We start from the raw sequence: 22,690 nt of genomic DNA, 5'->3' as shown, positions 1-22,690 counted from the left end.
TTTATTTGCTTTGGATTCTTCTTAAACAAGGCAAGATGCTATGAAAAGTGTGAGCAGCAGCAGAAGGGACACACACTGCAGGATCTTTATATCAATTCATTTCACTGCTTTCTTATCCCACACTCACTGTAGAGAAACAACATAATTGGCAGAATTCCTCTTTTTTTTTTTTTTTTTTGTGTATGTGTGTGTAGGCTTTAAGACAGTGACAAGAAGAAACTGGAGGAGGGTTGTTACATTATTTTTTTTTTTTTTTTTTTGTGTATGTGTGTGTAGGCTTTAAGACAGTGACAAGAAGAAACTGGAGGAGGGTTGTTACATTAGAGTAGCTGAGTTTTGATAGTTTTTTTAAATTTCAGATTATACTGCCCTATTAGCTACAATTTCAGCTGCTTTGGTGGTAGAATTAATATGATTTAATATGTAAGCAGCTGAGATGCTTCAGGTAAAAAATGGAAGCAGCAGGGATGTTTATGGAAGAATTAGAAATATTTAAATGATTTAAAAGCTCAGAGGTCTTGCTGATATTTTGATTTGGACAAAGATTAGTAAACCAGCATTCAGGATCACACAGATATCAGGAAATGTCTGTGCAAAGTGGGGGAAGGATATTCTTCGGTTTTGAGAGTAATTACATTTTCAGCATCTTCCTTTTGTGATCCTTCCTCTATATCTTTTTTTTTTCTTTCCTGGGAATCTCATTTCCGAAGGAACATTTCATGAAGGGGGGGGGCACAGAAGTCTTTTTGTGGATTGAGAAAAATAAAGCACCTTGAAATGACTGAAAAGACTTTTTATTGATGTGAAGCTACAGCTTCCTCTGTATCATCTCTGTGACAAACTCCACTTCCCTGTAGTGGGAGTAGATAAATATGATTGCTTGTAAGTAGAATATCACACTAAGGGTTAAAATATGACTGAAGGTCTCTGTAAGAGCCTGTCCCATTTACCCAAGAGAAATAACACTTTCTTTTATAAAGTTATATTGGTTATTTTATGAATATGCACTGATCAGAAACAATTTTATGTGTTAGTGTATAATAAAAATCTCCTAGCATGTGTTGCATATGTTATTATAATAGAGGGTGGGTAAACAACTCTTATTTCAGTATATAATGGTGGAAAAACAGCCATCTGGTTTTATTGGTGTAAGTGATCATATACTTTTTCTGGTGGAGCTGAACTCAACTTTTGGAGAGGTTTTAAAGGCTTTAGAAGCCAAATGAATATTTTCAATTTATTTTACCTGAGTTGGTGTCAGAGAAGACCTTACATTCAGTGTCTGTTCAAGCAGTGTTTAGTGATGACTGGCATATAAACTGCCACAGCATCTCTTAAGGTTGGGTCTTCTTGAAGGAAGAGGCAATAATTTGAATTCCTGGTGCTTGATCAGCCTCATCTTTTTATTTGAGACACACGTGGTAATATGTTCTCACAAGTCTGGAGATTTAGAAATCAAAAATGGAAAAAAAAAGAAAAGGTTTCCTGGACTGGTGAATAAGCCAAACAAGCTTTGCTCTTGCCATGAACACTTCAGGGAGCAAAGAGAGTTTTGACAGGCGAGATCTAGTAATGTTGGGTTTTGGTTTTTTTTTTTTGCCAGGAGAAATAATTTAGGACAGTGCAAATGGGTACATTTCCTGCCTGCTGAGGTTTTTCTGGGCACAGTTCATCAAACCAAGAGAATGTTGTAGAATAGATTGTCAGTAAATGGTTTGACTGCTTTTTCTACTGACTAATAAAGCTGCTTTGTGCAATAGCTGTCACACACCGTGGTTAGGGAGCTTTCCAGCATAGATGACCTTCATTGTCCAGGGTGAGTACAAGGGGGGATAGAATATATGTTGGCATGAAGAGAGATATCAAGTGAACGAAGATTTTCCTGACAGATGCCAATTTTCTCTCATTCTACCTACCATTACACATCTTAGTTGATTTGAGGGGCTCCCCAGGCTTCTTGTTTTTGACTGATCTCTCTGACATCATTGGGGCATCACACTTCATTCAGCCTCAAGAACTTTTAAATTGTTGCCTTAAACTGATCCGTGGCACTGTTGTCTGTAAATCTGGCAAGAAAACCACATCCTCCTAAAAGAGCAGTAAATGGGAAGCAGATGATCTTGAAGGGCATAAACGGAATTTTCAAGTACCAGGGTCCAAACCCCAGAAAAAACAAATATTGTGCAATTAATCCAGTGTTCTCCAGCAGCCTCAGAGCCTCAAGCTGTTAGACAATAAGCAGTTCAAATGCTCTGTAGACCAACAGGAGATGTGGGCATTGACATGGAGGGGAAACACCAGCTTATTGGAACGGGTACAATCTGCCCTTTGAATTAATTGAAAGCCAGATATTTATTTTCAAAATTCCCTGAATATTAATCCTCCCTGGGTGGAAGAAAACTGAGCCATATGCCAGCCACCTGCTCACCATGCAAGTCTCATCCTGAGTTTATTTTCTTGATGTGCCTGCGTGTTTTTATATCTGTGTTCACTCATGCAGAGCACACCAGCACCAGTGGCCTGGGAGCAGAGCTAAGTCAGAGTGTCTCTTATGGCAACTGGTCTTCTGGGACTGGGGACAATGGTTGGATAAGACAAATATTCCTTTCTTTGTGATACATAAAATTAAATGTGTATTTCTGCCCAGCGGGTACAACCACAGCAGTTGTGGTGTGTAACAGGCTGCTGCAGAATTTGTCCTTTGGTGGCCAAGGTTCTCTGGAGGCCTTCACATTCTCTTCTGGTGCCCACACAAGCTCAAGTCTAAACAAGGACTAAAGCAACTAAACAGTTCCTGCTATCAAAACACCTTCATGCCAAACCAACAAATGCTTTGGTGCAGAGTTTGTTTTTTTAACAAAGAAAGGAGTTTTGCCTCCCACCCTCTGTAAAGAAAGGCAGATGGCAGAAGGGAGAGAACAGATTAATTCCTTTTAGAGCGAAAAACTCTTTCAGAAGACAATTTTGCAGGAATTGTGTGTGATTCCAAGGTGGTGTTTCTTTGGAGGTTGGCAGGGGGTTTCTATGCACGGGTGGGCTCTGCAGCATGTCCTGCAGTGCTGAGCCCTCCACTGTTATGAAAAGGAGCCTGACCAAGTGCAGTGCAGTCTGTCTTTCTGGGGTCAGATTTAGCAGGGTCTAGCTAAATTTAGGGTAGAAATGAGTCCTGCACTCAAAGCCAGGCCCTAGCAAAGAGTTCTTTGATTATGAACATAGACAGGGGAATCTTATACACTTTCCAGACCTGTGGCTACCGTCTTCTGACATCTCTACTGCCTGATGGTTTGCTCTGATGTAAAGTATTACAGCCCTGCTGCCTTTAGCAGAGCTCAGCTGGGGTCATACACATGTAGATGTGGTGTTTAGGGACTTGGTTTAGTGGTGGATCTGACAGGGCTGGTTGGACTTGATCTTGGAGGCATTTTCCAACCTTAATTGTTCTGTGATTCTGTGATCTCAAAGTGTTGCAATTTGTGCAGAGATTGTGGTACCCTCTGGATGCTAAACCCTAAGATAGCATTTTATGTCCTTAAAACAACCTCCTTAGCTGCCAAAGTAAGACTTAATGACTGATGATCCAACACCTTCTTACTAATCGTCTGCTCCCTGCAGGTTGCTGGAAATGTCCACCCAGAATGTGATTTTATGACAGAGCTGAAAAAAAATGAGGCTGAATGTCTGGAGGACCCACAAGAGCGTGGAAATGCAACATCAGCAGGTGTCCATGTGTGAGGGATGAGGGGAGGGAGGGAGAAGTGACCCACCAGCAGAGTGAGGGCACAGCCAGGCTGCCAATGTGCATGTTTGAGGGTTTTACTTATTGTCCCACATACCTGTTGTCTCGTCAGCTCTTGTTCCATCTATTCCCTTTCCTTTAAATTCTCTTTTCCACAGTCTTTCCCATTCGAATATGGACAGTCAATTTATCTGAGTGAATCCTTTTGTCCTTGTCCTATTCTTTGTCCAACTGGATGCTGTCATGGCATCATACTTGCATGTCTGTGAGGGTGTTTTGATCTTTAAAAATAGGATAACCCAACAAAAAGTACTGTTGTCTTGTCTTTCTTCCAGAATTACTCTCCCTCCCATTTCCATAATACCTTTTCATTTATTACATTATTTCAAAAACCCACCCCAGTCTAACACAGTGGGTCTAACTAAAGCAGATTAAATAATCCTCTGGGGGTGTTTATTTCTCATTATAGAATAAAAATTGTGGCTAAACTATTTTTTGCAAGATATGTAAGCGGTGGAGTGGCAAAGTTTAAAAAGGTTTGGGGTTTTATTTTGCTCAAATATAATTATGCTTAAAAATATATTTCACTTTCTGCCTGAGGTTGCAAGAGAACTTGGGACAAATTACTGTGCTGGCCAGAGGCAGATGCTGGAGAGACTCTTGCCTTACCATGCCCAAACATCATCCTTCACTTCATGAAGGAGCCAGGTGATGTACTAGCAGGGTTGTACTCCTGTTCTTCTGTTGCCTGGAAGAGCATTTCTAAAAAGTGGGGGTGAAGACAGAAAGTTGCATGTTCCCACTCTCCAACTGGATCAGAGCAACACTGCAAAGATTTTAGTAGGATCTGAGGGACCTTAGAAGTTCTGCTCACATTTTAAGTACTATCCATAGTCTGTGATGGGGCCCTGATCCAAAACCCACTGAAATAAATAGAGTGATTCCATGGGTTTCCATGGGCTTTGGGATCAGCTTGTTGTGTGAGTTTTTGACAAAGCTCACATGAGGTTTTCTAGGTCAGAACTTAAGCACTGGGCTTTCGGAGATTTGTGCTCTGATTGGTTTGGGATGAAATGAAAGGCAGAGGAATGAGTAACGTGATTGTTCTTTAAGAGCAAGTTTGGAGATACAAAGCAGAACTTAGTCCTCGAAGCAGCACGTGTGTTTGGCCAAATGCAAAGCTGCAAACTAATGCCTTTGTGTCTGCTTGCTCTGTGGGTGAATATGGCAAGGAACAGACTGTGAGCCCACAGGGAGGAAACCATCTTCCAGGAAAGACCTGGATTTGGCAGCTCCACAAGAAAAAGAAGCTGTAAAGCCCAAGCTCTGCCTCACCCAACACATGCTTGTTATAAACGAGGGATAAGGAAAGTCCCTTTCATCTGTGCAGATTCATTTCCTGCCATGGGATTCTCGGATTTATCCTTCATCTGAGTCATAAATCTTTTTATGGAAATGTGCTATCCTCATAGAAGGAACTGCTTATCCCAGCCTCTGGTCTGCAAGGAAAATATTAACCCCAGGGGAGGTGGGAATGAGAAGGGGTATATTAGAAGGGTGAGTGCTGTACAAAGCAGAAGTCTGATGGAGCAGTGCTTCCCAAACCTCTCCAATGGACTTTTTTTCCCTGATTTAATTAATTCCTTACTCCTTCCCACCCCTACCCCTGTCTCTCACCTCTTTTTCCATTGTTTGCCTATAGAAAAATCACAAAGTTTTGTGTCTGATGACCTGAACGTACACACACAAAGTGTCCTACCAACTCTGTGAGATGCCAGTGAACACGATCCTCTCCTCCTGGCATAACCTTTGTACCAGCCAGAGGTCTTCTCCTGGGGTTTATTTTCCATGTTATGTGGCTTTCCACTGGAAAAAATTAAGTGCTTCTGTTTCAGCTGGGATAGTAAAAAGGAACTGCACAAGGAAAGGCTGGTCTGACCCGTTCCCTCCCTACCACGTCGCCTGTCCAGTAGAAGATGAGATTCCCCTTGAAGAAGTAAGTTTAATTACAGGAAAATATGTGAGTGGTGTGTTGATGTTATAGGATTCCCTTCTATTCCTGCAAGAACACTGCAAAGGGAAGCTCAGCTGAAGCTGAAAGTGTGGAATGTAATTCAGATTTGACTCTAGCCACTTATTTTGGAAAATAACTAGGAATGTTTTATTATTCATGTGTGAGAGTGTAATAAAAACAAAGCCAGCTGCAAATTCCAGACAATCATGAACTTGCCTACAGATATAACAACTAGAGATGTATCATAAAATGTTCATAAAATATGGATTAAGACATTTCAGCAATATCAGTCAGCAAGATGAATTTGTAATATCACAGCACCAGTGATGTGCTGCTATAACATCTCTGTTCCAAATCCAGCAATATCTAAGGACAAGAGGGGTTCGGGTTTCTCATCCTGCATAAAATACCTAATTCATCAAGGAAAAAAAAGTCTCAAGGTTTTTTATATGTCAGTAATGCAGATCAGAATCTGACATAATCCTTCAGCCAGGTTTTGACAGTTGGTGATATCTAGAGGTTATCTGCTTGATTCCTAATTAATATGGATAAAAACATAATTTGTATCATCATGGGGAGATTTCACTTGTCTTCCCATTACTTTTTGTGTCGACTATTATAACTGTTTAGCTCAAACTTCCTTTCCAGCCCCTAAGCCTCAGCCCCTGCTGCTTTGCATAACAAACACACTGAAGTGCAACTCTTTCTTCCCTTCTTTTATTGCTTCCTTACACTGCTGGGGTAAAAACAATCTCCAGTGTGGGTAGATTTATGTTAGATATTAGGAAGAAATTCTTCCCTGTGAGGGAGGGGAGGCCCTGGCACAGGTTGCCCAGAGAAGTTTTGGCTGCCCCATCCCTGGAAGTGTCCAAGGCCAGGTTGGACGGGGCTTGGAGCAACCTGGGCTAGTGGAAGATGTCCCTGTGAGAGGGGGGTTGGATTGAGATGATTTTTAAGGTCCCTTCCAGCTCATTCTATGATTATTCTATTATTTTACCTAAAGGCAAACTGCTCAGTTGTAGATTTATCAATGTTAAGATTTGATTATTTTCTGTGTTTTCCACATCTGATTTGTTGCCAGTTAAGGTCAGTCTAGCACAGCTTTGATGTTCCTCATGGAGGAGTGCTGGATCCAGGCTTACTGGCAAGCTTTCCAGCTCTGAGGTACTTCTCTGAGCTTTGGCTGGAATTGTGCATAGTCAGGAATTTGGATAATCATATACAATTCACAGTTCATCCACCAGACAAAAAAAAAGGGGCCACTCTGCCTGGTTTCCATATCATACAACTTCATCAGTCTCAAAAATTTATGGTTCAAATCAAGTCTAATCACTGCAAGGTGGATCTCTATTAGTGCTTTGGTAGGATCAGGTGGGAGCTTTCCAGGGGTATGTCTTGGCTCTCCCCAGTTACTGCATTTACTGTTCTCAGAAAGCATAACCCATCCTCTCATGGATAAAACTAAACTGGAAGAAAAATTCAAGGTGCACCTGGTGGGTTCTGGCCAGTATTAAATGTTCAGCCAATGGATGGTGAAGAATATTCACCCATGGATGTAGAGTCCTCAGCACCAAATGTTTCACTCCACTAAACCAGGGGTTGGAATTACATGATATTTAAGGTCATTTCCAGCCCAAACCTGTCAGGGATTCTATGACCTGCACTTGCTAAGGCAGGACTGGTGACAGATCCTTTTTCTTGCTGTCAGAAACCCATAAGTTCTCAACTTCCCATAAGTTGAATTGTCTTCTGAGGGTATTTCTTTCCCTTCATTAACTAGAAAAGAAAGAGAATGAGAAGAAACAGGATTGTGTCAATATTTAAACAGTTCAGTCCTGTGGCCAGGCTCTCACATTCCTCATTTTACTCCAGACTCAGCTGCTCATATTTAGGCAGCTAATTTTTAAGCACCTAAAATAAATTAAATGGACCCCTATATATAATGCCTGCAGTTGCACTTAGGGCTCAAAACAAGTCTATCCCCTTCCCCACAGTGAACTGTGGCAATGCTCTGCACAGCTGTGAAGATTTTAGGTTATAAAAGCATTGAAATGGGACCCAAGAGATGGCCCATGTTGGATTGAAGGGAAAGATTTGCAGCCTAGAGCTTATTAATTTTATTTTCTGCTTTTATGTGTGATAGTGGAAGTCAACTTATCCTCACTCAGAGATCGTGTCTGAGGTGCCCCTTGAATTGAAATGGGTTTTGATCGATGTTCTGGCTGAGTAACAGTTGAGTTTGGCAGCAAGAAAAATGGAGGAGGGGAAAAAAAAAGCAGAAAAACCCAAGTAACTAGAACACAATAAAAAGGAAAAGGAAGAATAGATGGTAAAACTGGAAATAAGGAAGCAGAGAGTAGGAAAGTGGAGAAATGTAGGGAAAGGTTGCTGGAATTCTGTATTCATTGTGTAGCCAGATGTCAGCAGCATTAAAAAATATAAAATACACTATTTATAAAAATATATATATATAGTATATAAAATATACTATAAAATACAGTATTTATAAAAATGCATATAAAATATACTATAAAATACAGTATTTATAAAAATGCATCTGATTTTTAACAGTGCTTTCATTAAAGGTTGGCTTTGGTGTTTATGGTTTTTGAATGAGCCTCAAACCACCCTGATCAATACATGTTTTGGTGTCAGATTGAGCTGTATCCACCTAACTATGGAATGGGACTTTACAAAAGAGACATAACGAGGGATTTAAATTGGTTTTCGCCGTGGGATTAAGAGGGGGAAGAAAAGGCTGTCAGGGATATGAAATGATTGGAAGCACCAAACAAAGCAAAACAGCCAGAATCTGTAAAAACGCTGTCACTTAGCTGCAAGTTTTGTGACAAATAATTCTATTCCTTTATAGCAATCCTACTTTTCTACTATAAGGATCATCTACACTGTAGGATACAGCGTGTCCATCACCTCACTCATCATTGCTGTGACAGTTCTTATTGCATTCAGGTAAAGGTGTCCTCTGACCTTGATTCTTTTAACAGAATTCTTTATCTGACACTGTAGAAGACAACACTAGACATTAAAAATAACATAGATAGATATCCAGATGAATAAAAATAAAGATTTCCAGCCACACTGGTTTAATAATGTTACATTAAAGTTGAAATGAGAAGTGATCAGAGAGAGCCAAGCAGAAGGAGAATCAGAGCCGGGAAATAAACCCTGGCTGAATGTTGGTAAAACTCAGCAACTCACTTTGATCCTGGATAACCAAGAAATAAATTTACTTCCTTTTGCTGGAACAAGGATATTTCTTTGCAAATTAGGTGTGTTTGCCTTGTGTGGCTTCAGGGAATTTTATATTAATAAGAAGAACATGCACAAGGAACTTGATTGTGAATCAATGTTCCTATGGCATTGTATATATTACTATCAAAAAATTTATAACTAAAGACATATTTTAAAATTAGTCAGAATTTGGTTATGTTTGGTTAAGATTTCTTTCTTACTGAATTATCCATCAATTAGGTATTTTCAGGTATAATTTATAGTATTTGGAATAAAACTGCTCATTTATTTTATCATTTAATGTATATTTAATGTTTGCTGACACGTAGGATTCATTTTATTAATCTTTGTTTATTTCTTGTATTTCTGCAAGACAAACAAGTCTGGAGTTTTATTATTTTGCTGTGGGAATCGGGGTTCTCTGGGAAAAGTTCATGTCTGGAAGCCAACAGATATGTTTATTGACATCCACTCTGACCTCAGGAAAACAAAGCAGCCCAAATGAGGGGAAAGGAAGAAACAATGGACATAAAGAGACACGGCAATAGGGAGGAGAAAAATTATAGTTAACAATGGGGGTGACATTTGAGGTCAGCAATAAAATTCTGCCCACTCTGGGTGAACTTTGAGATTAGGTGACCCTCAGGTTACTGGAGCTGGGTGGAATTCAGCTTTTAATGGAACTCTTTGCTTATTAACTAAAATCTTCATGTCCAAGTGAAAACACAAAGTTGAAGCTGTATAACTCCCACAAAAATCTGTATTTAATAGCAGTCAAAATTTAAAATTAATTAACTGAGAATTTAAGGTGGGTGTGTCAAATTGAATTTAAAGTAGATGTGCTGAATTGTTTTAAAGCCCTTCTCTGCTCTCAATTCATAAAAGTAACTCTGGTAAAGTAAGGAAAAAACCTTTAATTTTGGATAAGGTTGTCTGCACAGGGGTTTACTGCAGTTTAGCTCTCCCATGGCACAGGACAGAGAAAATATTTCTAAACAACTCTTACCCTGTTCATAGGGAAAAGTATCTGCTTATTCCAGGATATCCCTGCCTGCTTGGTCTTCGGAGTGGTTTAGCCATTGTCTGAATTGTATCAGTAAACATCATTTCTCAAACATGAGATTGGCCCCAAAATAATGCCAACCAGAAGCCTGGCTCAGGTGTACTGAGCACAAACATAAATTTAAGGAATTCCGGGTTCTTTGAATTTGGCAGGCCAGAAACATCCCCAGGCCTCCATCTAACAAGGAAAAAGATTGAGGTGTAGAACGTGGGTGAATTGCTTCACAAAGGAAGGTTTCTATCTCTGCCTGAAAGACCTCAGCAGATGTAAGTGTTCTTCCTATATATGTTTGGAAGTGAAAACGAGATGAAACAAAGGTTTATTGCTTATTTTAATTACCCCCAGCACAAGCCAGCTGTGCTGAGAAAGACCTCTCTTCTTTTCTTCCAGGAGGCTTCGCTGTCCCAGGAATTATATCCACGTGCAGCTCTTTTTCACGTTTATCTTGAAAGCTATTGCTATTTTCATTAAGGATGCTGTCCTTTTCCAAGAGGAAGGCATTGATCACTGCAGCTTCTCTACAGTAAGCACATGAGAAGTAGGATACTGTGGTACTTGATATTTTTACACACCACTTATATATGGTTTCGTTTTCAGGGCTCTTTTTTACTACTACTTATTTTTTTCCTTCTAACCTATAATGAAAGTTATATAATTCTTTTGCTCAGTATGTTTTGCCTCCATAAATGTGAAACTTTTATGTTCTGAAAGCATCAACTTGTGGTCTTGTAGTATTCTAAATCAAATTTAGACTTTGACATAGCAAAAAGTAGTATCATTTCACTGTTACCTTCCTATAATCTGAAGCCTAAACCTGAAGATTTCTGAGTGCCTCATAGAACCACTTTTAAAGCTGATTCTTCTGGAAATCTTGGATTTCATGTTCTGACTGGAAACTCTTGCCTGTAAACCACAAAACACTCCAGGTACTAAGCAATCAAAAAATCTTGGCAACCTGGCAATGGTTTTCAAACACAAGTTTGTGGGATGGTTCCTCTGCATTGCTCATGGCCACACAGAGGTTTAGAGTTGAGCATAATGAGGAAAATGGGTTCTTGAACCTTTTTCCAAGAAGCATTTGACACTAAGGATACACTGAAAGCAGGGCATTCGTGAAAAAAATCACCTGCTTGGGAGCCCAAGCTGCATTTCTGACGCAGAGATATAAAGCAAAATACAGTGGGGATTCCAAAGTATTATGATGGTTAAAGTCTTATCACTCAAAAAAGCCATTTTACATTTGAAGATCTCATTTTAAACATCATGCAGGAGTGAGATCTTGTTCTTTGTAGAACTCAACCAGAATTACAGATATCTGCTACAGCTGCAAATCAAACACTTGTATCCACCTTAAACTATGACTGTCCTGTCCCTTAGACTGAATGCAAGATCTCTGTGGTTTTCTGTCACTACTTCATGATGACCAACTTCATGTGGCTGCTGGTGGAGGCTCTTTACCTAAACTGTCTGCTGCTCTCATCCCTTTCTCATGGAAGAAGATATTTTTGGTGGCTTGTCCTCTTTGGCTGGGGTAAGTAAGGCTTTTCCAGGAAATTAATGAAAGGCAAAATGTTAAACAAGTTCAGCCTGGAGAAGAGAAGGCTTTGGGGGGGTCTTAGAGCAGTTTCCAGTACCTAATGGGGGCTTAAAATTAGGCTGGTGAGGGAATTTGCACAAGGGAAGGGAGTGATGGGACAAGGAAGATGTTCTTCCCTGTGAGGGTGGTGAGGCCCTGGCACAGATTGCCCCGGGGAGGTTGTGGACTCCCCATCCCTGGAAGTGTTCAGAGATAGGTTTTTTGGGACTCTGAACAACTTGATCTAGTGGAAGGTGTCCCTGCTGGTTGAAACAGGGTGATCTTTAATGCCACTTCCAATCCCAGACCATTCCACGATTCTGTGATTCTGTGATCCAGCCCATTAAAAATACTGGATGGGAAATCTAATCTACCTAACTACCTAACTTAGGCATTGCTCTGATTTTATTTTTACATGCATATTAGTGAGGAACAACCAATTTTGCTTAAAGAACAGGATTAAAGTGCCAGTGAATTAAGTGGAAAATTAAGTACATTTGGGAACCCACAGGGAGAGATCCATTCTCAACCTTCTTCTCCCCACTGAAAACGCAACCACCTCTAAGGAACCATCACAGACAATGAAGTTAGATGTGACTTGCTCCTGTTCATGCAGAGTATAGTTACACAGCCTGAGAATGGGTCCATCTGGAGTCATAGCAGGAATTTTTGTTGCCTTAATGTTGTTACTGCCCATTTTATGCATTGGGCAATTTTATGAATAAAAAAGCCCTATCCACTAAATAACAGGTCAGGCACGAAACAGCAACACCCTCACCCTTTCTGGTGGAGTCTGGAATAAATCTGAGTGTTCAGACTCTTATGGAGACCCAGAAATCAGAGATTAAGCGGCTGCCCAGAACAAGTTGCTGTGTAAAACAGAGAACCCCTTTATGGCAGGTGAATACACTTACCCAGAGGAATTTTTTGGTCAGCTGAGGGAGACAATGCATGGATATTACCACCAAAAGTTAATATAGGCCTGACAACTCGGCAAACTGAATCACTTTGGGTGTTTTAGGGAGACTTTTTAGGAAGGCTCAAGATAGAGTGTTCTGTGTTTGTAAAGTGCTAACAGTATTATTATTTTAAGATTTGGTAAACGCAGTTCCTAAATATTTTGTCCTGCAAAAAGCACCCTTGTCACTTAAACCTGGGGTTAAACGTGCTCTCTGCATACAAGTGCCACCTTCAGGGAGAGCACACAGGTGAGTTGGGTTCATCTGAGCAAGAGGTTGCAAGTGCAGTCCTCTGGGACAGAACTACCTCATGTGCAAAGTAGCTTCTGTGTCCCTTTCTACCTTCAGGAGACAAATGAGATATAACTTGCTTCATTCTACCCTGGGAATCAGAAGAATTCCTTTTAGGTTTGTACTTTGAGTTTAAAACAATTCCTCTTACATGAGGAGACCACAAAAGGTGACTCCAGCTCTGAAAACGAATGATTTGTAACATCACAGCAGAGTTTCAGTGGACAAGGTCTGGATTATTTGATGAAACCAGAAAACCCCAATGTTTGTTTAAATTCCTGACAGGTTTTCCTACACTTTTCACTCTTATATGGATTTTGGCAAAATTCTACTTCGAAGACACGGCGTAAGTCCTTGTTTCCTACATTATTCTGTGTTCTTGATTTATATTCTGAATTTATTGCAGTGATTACATGCCTGTCTTTTTCTAAATTCTTGCTGTGTTTTGCAGATGCTGGGATATTAATGAAGGCTCTCCTTACTGGTGGCTAATCAAAGGACCTATTATAATTTCTGTGGGGGTAGGTGCTTCTGAGTTTGCCAACATTAATTAGGAGAAAAAAAGGCTTTTAAATTAAAATCTTGTTACTGTTTGCTGAGATGTGAGAAGAGGAATGGTAGAATTTCTACTGTAAACTTGCCTACATACAATGAAAACTATAAAGGGGCAGAGAGCTGACACCCTTACAAAGCAAACGTCCTTCAAACAAATTAAAACCTTCATAGAATTGTCACTTGATTGAAATTAATCGTGAGTGAGTAGCTGAACCATCCTTATAATATTTGAAAACAATTTTTCAGCATAAAACCTCAGAAGCAGCCATAAATTTTAACACAAACTTTCAAGGTCAGTAGGTTTCTGCTCACAGCTGATAACAGTGATAATAACTCTTGAGCCTGACATTTATTGGGTAAACTGATGGGCTTGAAATGAATTACCATATAAAATTACTCCCACGTGTCATTAAACCCAAGCAGTGTTTTTGAGAAAGCAGCTACTGGACCTTAAGACCAGCTATTAAAAGCTTAATTTATTTGGAGGACAGCTGCATGCAAATGAGGCACATAGAATCATAGAATGGTTTGGGTTGGAAAGGGCTTTAAAGATATGCATAAATAACATGAATAAAGAATCTCAAGTCGAATTGTGGTCATACTTCACCATATTTCAATAAATTATTGCATTTCTTCCTACCTCCATTATTTTCCCCCCTTCTGACATCCACATCAGAAGCCAAGGGACTGCAGTGATGATTTTTCTGCTGGAATGTACACGAGGCATCACTGATGGGTAAAATGAGATTGGAGTTTCTGGTAAAATGGGGATGTTCTTAGGCAAAATGGAGCATTCAGCCTCACCTAAAGAAGAGCTGGTGTCTATGGACACACAGAGATGCATAAGGGAGAATCTTTTGATTGTGGAAAACCGAGCAGCCTCACAGACTTTGGATAGATCTGTGCCAAATTGCAGTTGTAGAAAATTTGATTTGCAAGTTAGGCTTGACCCTAGCGAGCTTTGGAGCTGAGCTAATGCTCCTCAGAGACTCCTTCAGAGTCAACAGAGAGAAATCTGTGCTTTTGGCACCTGACTTAAAATAAATGTCTTCTCTGGGAGGAGATGAGTCGTTCCCAACACCTCCTGAGGCTTTGCTGGCTCTCCACTGCTGGCAAAGGCAGAACAGGGTGATCAGCTCAGATGGAGGTATCTCACTGCAGAGATATTTAGCCAGAGAAGTTCCAATAACAATGTCTAAAGAGATCAGCAAAAACTTAATGCAGTAGTGATCTCAAAGGATATTCCAACTGATATGAGCTACGAAAAGTAAAAGAGTCACACAAGGTACCGATGAAAATATTTTGCTTAGCAAAGTCAGATTCTCAAGTTTTCATCTTCAGCCATTTCTTTAAGAAGGAATGTAATCTATTTACACACCTGAATGCTGCCAGTAGAAATAACATTAATAACCTTACACTGACACCGTTGAAACTGCACACAACACATTATAAATGAAATTTAAACCACCTCAGATTTTCACTGAGAAGTTTTACATGAGAAATTAAGCTTTTCATTTTCATTTTCTTCTTTCCTCCCTCTCCCAAATATTGTGAGCAGGTCAATTTTGTCCTATTTGTCAACATCATCAGAATTTTGCTGAAAAAACTAGACCCTAGACAAATCAACTTCAATAACTCTTCTCAGTACAGGTAATGTATGGTGTAATTTTCAAAAAATCAATTATTTCAATAATAAAAACTTATATAATATTTTCTAAATAGAGAAGTACTTTTTCAGTGTCACAGACAGGCTCGGTTTAACTGGCATTAAATTTTAGAAATTCCCAACCTTATCCCATTCCCAAGGAAACTGACCAAAGGATAAGACTCAATTCACCTAATATGGACCAACATAATATATTCAGAAGAGTTCAGATATCTGCCTTCCAATTAAAATCAATTGTGAGACGAGGAAACCATTAATTGAATCTGAATTAGATGTCTGATCTAGAGCAGGATAAATTACCCCCTAAACTCCTTTTTCCTATATGAGACCTGTAAAGGGAGTCTGCATATTAATTTCTATTACATATATTTATATATATATATATATAAAGGGTTATTTCACTTTTGTTCAGTACTGTGCCATACTTTGTGCATTAGTCTTTACCGAGGGAAATAATGTTACCTTTCTTCTTCTCGTGTGCTGTGCCAGACGTCTCTCAAGGGCAACTCTGCTCCTGATTCCATTATTTGGAACCCATTATATTGTCTTCAACTTCCTCCCGGAATACACCAGCCTGGGGGTCCGGCTTTACTTGGAGCTCTGCATTGGATCTTTCCAGGTAAAGTGACCACAGAGGCTTCAGTTCCTTCTTGGCAGTTTTTCTGATTTAATCTTGTGTCCAGATGACAACTAGGATTGCACAAAAGGTCATTGGATCCTGAATCCAGTGTCTCCTCACCAAGTTCATGGCTCTTTGCTGGGTCACAATCCCTGAAGACATTTCCTCCATCCTACCTGGCTTTGGGCTTGACTGCAGATTTGCAGATTTTGCAAATACAAGGCCAAGACTTTCAGAGAACTGTGTAAATTGGATGGTGGGTCAAAGTCAAGCCACGAGTCCTAGTCCACATGCCTTCCCTGACTTCACTAACAAGCTCATTTGGGCTGATGTTAAATTATCCAGAGGCAACTGAAGCTGCAGGTCCAGCCCCCTTGGTGATCTTTTGACCAAGGATAAATTGATAATCAAACATAAACATGGAATAGTGCCTGATGCATGTGCCAGCACACGCAGAGCTCCATCCTGTCACATCACTTTCCCTCCTGCAGAATATTTGGTGGATGCCCCCAACTGCTCTGAATTGGCACACAGGGCATGGACAGCTCGAGGAGTTTGGTGCCAACCAGGACAGCTCCTGGGGCTGCTTTGACATATCCCCCAGGTGGTTTGGCTACCTGAGTTAAGAGCTTTTCAGTATTTCTGCATGTTGATAAACATGTTTTTCTGTTTAGAGTATATAATTCAGAATTTTACTTAGGTGGGACAGGAATAACTCCGTTTGTTTTAGTATCCAGATCCATTTATACGGTCTAGATGTTGTGAGAAGAATGAATCTTAAATGAATTACATAGGAAACATGAAAGTTTATCCTCCATATTTTAAAATATGTTGAAACCCTGTAATTTTCCCTTCTTTTCTGACTCCAGGGTAGCTGAGAAAGCTATTTTAGCGTGTGACTGGGGTTCAGTTTCAGAATACACTAAGATTCTGCTGGATTCTGTCTGCAGCTCCTAAAAAGGATAGCACCCAACTATCCTTTGCTTCCCTCCCTCTCCCTGTGCTGCAGCTCAGAGTATCCAAGAAGCAGCTGTTTGGGAATCCCAGCAAACCTCACAAGGGATCATATCTCCCCCTGAATGATTGCATGGCATCATTTGTCAGTCAGAATCACCAAAAATCCAGCAGTTGGGCTGGTTTGGTCCTCCTGAGGATTGAATCCATTGTCCAACAGACCCTGTCCATCTTAATCCCAACCCTCTGTACAGGGAGAGGACCTTCACCGAGTTAATGAACAATTTAATGACTAAGTTAATTAATAAAAGGGTGAGGGGTTGGGCTGGTATCTGCTCATGGAGGTCCTCTGACCTCCTGGGATTGTCCTGAGTTTATCTCAGTTCAGATTTTAACAGGTTCAATGGGCAGAAAATAGACCTCATCTGATACACTGAAAAGACACGGAAGTTGAGTGAAAAGCTGGATGAGCTCCATCCATGGATCTCCTTCTGAAGTCCATTTTTCCTTACTGATTTATAACGTGTAAAGAATTAATTCAGAGTGGTTTTGGCTGGAGAATGGATGATACGTTTGTAAATATGTCGTGGGAGAACTTCAATTGCCACATCATCTGTTCTTGTGAATTCGTATTGTTTTACTGACTTTAACTAAATGCCACTTACCAGGTGTTTATCTGCCTGTTCAGCTTTACTGGAGATACAGAAAATATCTTTCAATTTATAGTAATCCTCCCACCTCCAGTGATACACGTTAATTCACATCGTGAAGCCAGGTAATGACAGTGGCTTTTTCAAACTTTGCTAACACCCAAAACCTTTTTTTTTTTCTGGTCTTTCTCAGGGCTTTATTGTAGCAGTCCTCTACTGTTTCCTGAACCAAGAGGTAAGGGAATTATATCCTCTACAATATTGCTTTCATTGGCAAATATACACGACAAAAACATCAGTTTCATACAAGCAGATAATCAAATCTTGCAGTTTCTCAGCGTTGTCTGTTAACATGGCAATCAAGGTCCATGGATTTCAGCTCAATTATCTTCATGGGAATGAAGCCATCTAGTGGAGAAATCAACTTTTACTACTTTTCTACCCCTCAAGTATTTTTTATCCTTTCTTCACATTTTTTCCCTGCGGCAGGGCTTGGGAATCCCCTAAAAGCACAAGCTGCTGCAGCGATGCAGAAAGATCTCCATCCACCAAAGGTCTATGATTAAACTGGAATTAAAATTGAGGTTGTTTGCCCCATAATTAAATACTATTTTTCAGGGTTTTTCTTATGCTTCTGAAGATTCTCAGTATTTTCATGTTGCTAAAACTGTTTTTCTGTTTAGAATATATAATTCAGAATTTTACTGCAGACGGGACAGGAATAATTCCATTTATCTTAGTATCCAGATCCATTTTTATGGTCTAGATGTTGGGATGAGAATGAATCTTAAATGAGTTATATAAGAAACAAAAAAGTTTATCCTCCATATTTTGGAATATGTTGAAACCCTGGAATTTCCTTTTCTTTTCTGACTCCAGGGTAGCTGAGGAAGCTATTTTAGGGTATGATGGGGTTCAGTTTCAGGCTGCACTAAGACTCTGCTGGACTGTGCCTGTAGCTCCCAAAAAGAGACAGTCCTGTTTCATATATTCCCACCCTCCCTCCTCATAAAGGACTTCCACTGGAGTGTCAAAGGTGTGATTAGGAGGTGAATCCTGCCCCTAATCACTCCAGACTCCCTGGGCTGTATTGACCAAATCTTCATTCTCCAAGTTTAAAGTCTAGGGCTGGTTAGGCTTTCAAACAGTATTTAATTATTTACATGTGCCACGGTCCCGATTTCCTGAATTTTATCAGAAATTTCTGAAATATTAAATCGAATCTTTTCAAATATATTGACACCTCTTGGCCTTCTGTTTGAGCTTATGGCTGTGAATTATTGTCTGTGCTGCCTATATGTCTATGGATTATTGACTATACTGACTAACAATCCTGATCCCTTCTAACTACAGACACAGCTTGACGTTCAGCTTGACATTCCAGACACACAACTCTTCAATTTAGAAATTTCCTTCCCATTAAACATCTGGAAAGGCACATTTTTACGAGAATCAGATGTGACAGGAGGCTTTAGTGGGTGGTCTGGACCCACTCTATGTTTCTGTGAACATGCCAGTACATGATATACAGAGCTGTCAACAACAGAAAGCAAAAGTCTCTCCTGCTTGCTGCTGGCTTTCCCCTCATCATCTTAAATAGCAGAGCAGAATTATTTCTCAGCCACAAATTGGTGAATGTTGGTTAAGAAACTTGCTGCAGATCATACTTTTCTAGAAGCAGATGGAAACAAGACAACACCCCTTAGCAACTGAGGAAGAGCAGGCGATGTGGGGCAAACACGTTTAATTGTGTAGGCAATGTTGGTGAGGCCATTAGTAGAAAAAAATTTCAAAGGAATACTTTGGGAAAAAAAGGAGAAGGTTAAAAAAAAATTGTTGAGAAAATATTCTAGTGGTGGAGAACCTGATTTAGAGTGCTGGAATTAGAGACCTCAGGCTTAGTGCTGATAGACCTTTCAGTTCGGAGGAGGAAGGTGGACTGAGGCCACAGGCTTGAAATGGAAACCAGGTAAGTTAAAAATGGAAGAGGGACCTTTTTTTTTCGTTTATTTAACTGTGTGACAGCTGGAATAATAAGCTTTGAGTGTTGTGCCCATGGTCATTAAGTAGGAACACAGAACTGGATCAGCTCACACAGAATCATGGAATGGTTTAGGTTGGAAGGGACCTTGAAGTTCATCTTGTTCTACCCCCTGCCATGAGCAGGGACACCTTCCACTAGCCCAGGTTGCTCCAAACCCTGTCCAACCTGGCACTGAACACTTCCAGGGATGGGGCAACCACAGTTTCTCTGGGCAACCTGTGGCAGTGCCTCGCCACCCTCTGAGCAAATAATTTCTTCAGAACATGCAAAATCTACTCTCTTTCAGTTTAAAGCCATTTTCCCTTGTCCTACCACTACAAACAATACGCCCTTAATTCTTGAAAGGAAGAGTAGGGTTCATTTACCCTTGTCAGCATGGGAGGCAAACTCTGAGCCAGCCACACTGGAAGTTTTCATCAGTGCAGGAAGATGGACATGATGGGACAGGCCAGATAAACTGGAGGATCCTACTTCATCAGCTAGAAAGGGAACTAACCTGAGCTGGGATGTCTAAAAATTTCCCTCTTCTTCTGTAGCCACTGTTTCTGTGTTGCTTCTTTCCCAGTGGTCTGCTCCCAAGCAGCATTTAACCACAAAATAGCTTTCTCCTTTGGTTTTGAGGTGCAAACAGAAATCGGCCGGAGGTGGCACGGTAAGAGATGTGGGCTCGTGCCAGTGTGGAGGAGGACGAGATGGACTGTGCCATCCAGTTCTGGAGTAAAAATGACCACATCTGTGTGCTGAAGATGCCTCAGGATCTGGAGTAATCACACATAAAAACCTGATTAGGGAAACTCCCCCCCCAGCAAACAACAAATAAGCCAAAAAACCCAAAAAACACACTGATTGCAGTTCATGCTGAGTAAATAGGAGGAGGTTCCACTTCTACAGTTCTGTTCATGGGGCACCTTTTTCAGGACAAGCATTGCAGCGACAGATTAAACACTGCCTGGTCTTCTAAACACAAAATAACTCCCTTATCAATACACTCTGCATCACAGCAAACACAAAAACCAGCTATTCTGGTTCACTTCTATGCTTTTACTGATAAATATATGGAATTAAGTGCCCAGGGAATGGACATCAGTAGTACCCTTCAGCTCTGGGAACTGGAATTCAATCCTCATGCAACGGGAGTTGGAGTCTATTCAGTTTGCTCAAGCTTTGCTCCTTGTTTTGATTCAGTAAACATGGAAATAAGAAGCCAAAAGTCTTATTGAACTGCAACGCAAAGACTACAAATGTTCTCTTATGTTGTCTTTTCATACTGTCTCTTTAGTAGCAAAAAAGATTCAAAGTTCACAAAAAAAAAAAACCCAAACCACTCTGATTTTCTGATGTTATTTCAGTATCTGCAGTTTTGAATATTTCTGATAACAGAGAAGCCAAAGTGGAGGCATTGGGAAGGCCAAGGCTCCACGGGATAATCATTAAGGAATAACTGCTCCTTGTAAGGAAGTTAAAAAGAAATGCCAACTTTTGCACAGAAAGAGAATGAGACCCTTAAGGGATGGACAAGGAGACTTCTAGGAGCATTTTCTTCGGTGTGACTGTTTTTGCTCCCTGGTGTTGTAAAATATTCAGAAATTTGAAAATAAACTTGTATTCCCAGTGTTTGCACCTGAGGGGTTTTGTCTGGTTTTGTTGGGTTTTTTTGTTGTTGTTCTTTTGTTTGGGTTGTTTTTTGTTTGTTTTGGGTTTTTTGGTTGGTTGGTTGGTTGGTTGGGTTTTTTTGTTTGTTTTGTTTTGATTTGGTTTTTGGGGTTTTTTTTGTTTGTTTCTTTCTTTGTGGTTTTTTTTGTTGTTTTTTTTTTGTTTGTTTGTTTGTTTGTTTTCTGTGTCTTTTTTTCCACAAGTGGTTGTCATAACCTGTAGATTAATGGATCAATCAACCTCTTTAATGGGAACATCAGGGTTTAGAAAGGAGTGAATAAAGCTAAACTATACTAACGAGTGAGAGTCATTACACCAACACATTTTTACTCTGCTCTTCTGAACATTTCAGTGAGCTGCCAAGTCTGATTGAACAGCAGAAATTATAACAGAGAAAAGTGGAATTGCTTTCCTTTTTCGTTTCCTTTTACATAAAAGACTAGATGACACAACTTTCCACTCCTTCAAGTTATGTGTAATTACCTGGGTACAAGTGGAACGTTATATCACCTAGTTTTTATGTAAAAGCTGAGTGCCAAGAAGGTGTTTTTCTCTTCCAATTAAAAAAATATCCTCCCCCACCCCCCCAAAAAAATAATAGTTTTGTCCTTGTTATTCTTCTCCTTGTGGAAATTACAGCAGTGACTGAACTCACACCCGAGTGTGGGAGCACCTGAGGGAACACTGGGAGGAAGGAGCTTATTTCCATTTCTGCAGTGACTCCTTGGAACACAGTTTACAATGTGTGGCCCAAGATGTTGTTTACACTGGTTTTGTTCCTTTATCCAGAAGAATTCAAGGTGAGCTGGGTGGAAAGTAAGGGACTAACAGAGAGATGCCTTTCAGTGTCACACAACAGCCAACTGACACGGAAAAGTGGCATTATCAGTAAACACAAGTGTTGAGGCAGTTAAATGAGACTTTATTCCTGGAGATGGATTTTTCCAGTCTCCAAAAGATCATGGTCTCCATCAGAATGGAGCCCAGAGCAATCACTTGGGAAAGCATCAAAATTTTACCCATCTCTACCCATATATATTGAGACAAGATTCCCTGCAGCTGCTGCATTTCTCTTGGTGTATAATTAATTGTGAATATTGGCTGATTTACTCTAAAGACCATCATGCTCCATAAGTGGAAGATAAAAGGAAAAGCAATAAAACCAAAACGAAATTCTTTCTTCTGCTGAACAGATTGTCTGGCTCAGCTGATTTTTGAACGTGTGAGGGCATTTTTTGATCCCCTTGTCTCTAGCAGTGATAGAAAGTGTCATATTAAGACTCTCGTGAGTCTTGATGTATCAAATGGATTTTCTGCCTTGTAATTAAGCCCTGCAGTTTTGAAATGGTGTTTCCATGATGGCTCTGACATTAAATGGACAGGTTAGTAACAGATATGAAGGCACATGAATACAGGGGCTTCTCAGGGCTCTTGTTCTCTGCTTTTATAGAAGCCTGAATTAAGAGATTGGCTCCAAATCCCTCTGCATCAGGAATACCAGTGGTCTGCCCTAATAATTTCCATTGACTCTGCATAATACATAATAGGCATAATTATTTGGGTGAATTCTAGTACCTGTGGCATCCCTTATCACCTAAATAAGGCTATTGCACACTGGTCACTGGCCTTTTCTGGACTTCTCAGCTTTTTCTAACATG

General features: G+C 40.1%; 1 protein-coding gene across 1 annotated transcript in view; it reads left to right on the top strand.

Moving 5' to 3' along the window:
- The window catches only part of GHRHR (growth hormone releasing hormone receptor), a 22,948-nt gene extending 2,825 nt beyond the window's left edge, over positions 1-20,123 (top strand). The window contains exons 2-13 of the mRNA XM_017828645.1: positions 3,613-3,718; positions 4,337-4,444; positions 5,632-5,732; positions 8,623-8,720; positions 10,456-10,588; positions 11,443-11,596; positions 13,177-13,237; positions 13,343-13,412; positions 15,005-15,096; positions 15,602-15,731; positions 17,529-17,570; positions 20,001-20,123. Coding sequence (XP_017684134.1) covers positions 3,613-3,718; positions 4,337-4,444; positions 5,632-5,732; positions 8,623-8,720; positions 10,456-10,588; positions 11,443-11,596; positions 13,177-13,237; positions 13,343-13,412; positions 15,005-15,096; positions 15,602-15,731; positions 17,529-17,570; positions 20,001-20,123 — 1,218 coding nt within the window. The remainder of the gene's footprint in view (positions 1-3,612; positions 3,719-4,336; positions 4,445-5,631; positions 5,733-8,622; positions 8,721-10,455; positions 10,589-11,442; positions 11,597-13,176; positions 13,238-13,342; positions 13,413-15,004; positions 15,097-15,601; positions 15,732-17,528; positions 17,571-20,000) is intronic.
- The last annotated feature ends 2,567 nt before the right edge of the window (positions 20,124-22,690 follow it).

This window comes from Lepidothrix coronata, unplaced genomic scaffold, assembly GCF_001604755.1.
Source record: "Lepidothrix coronata isolate B3197 unplaced genomic scaffold, Lepidothrix_coronata-1.0 Scaffold151, whole genome shotgun sequence".
NCBI lineage: Eukaryota > Metazoa > Chordata > Aves > Passeriformes > Pipridae > Lepidothrix > Lepidothrix coronata.
The sequence above is the reverse complement of the archived record's forward strand: the minus strand, read 5'-3'. Positions and strand labels throughout refer to the sequence as shown.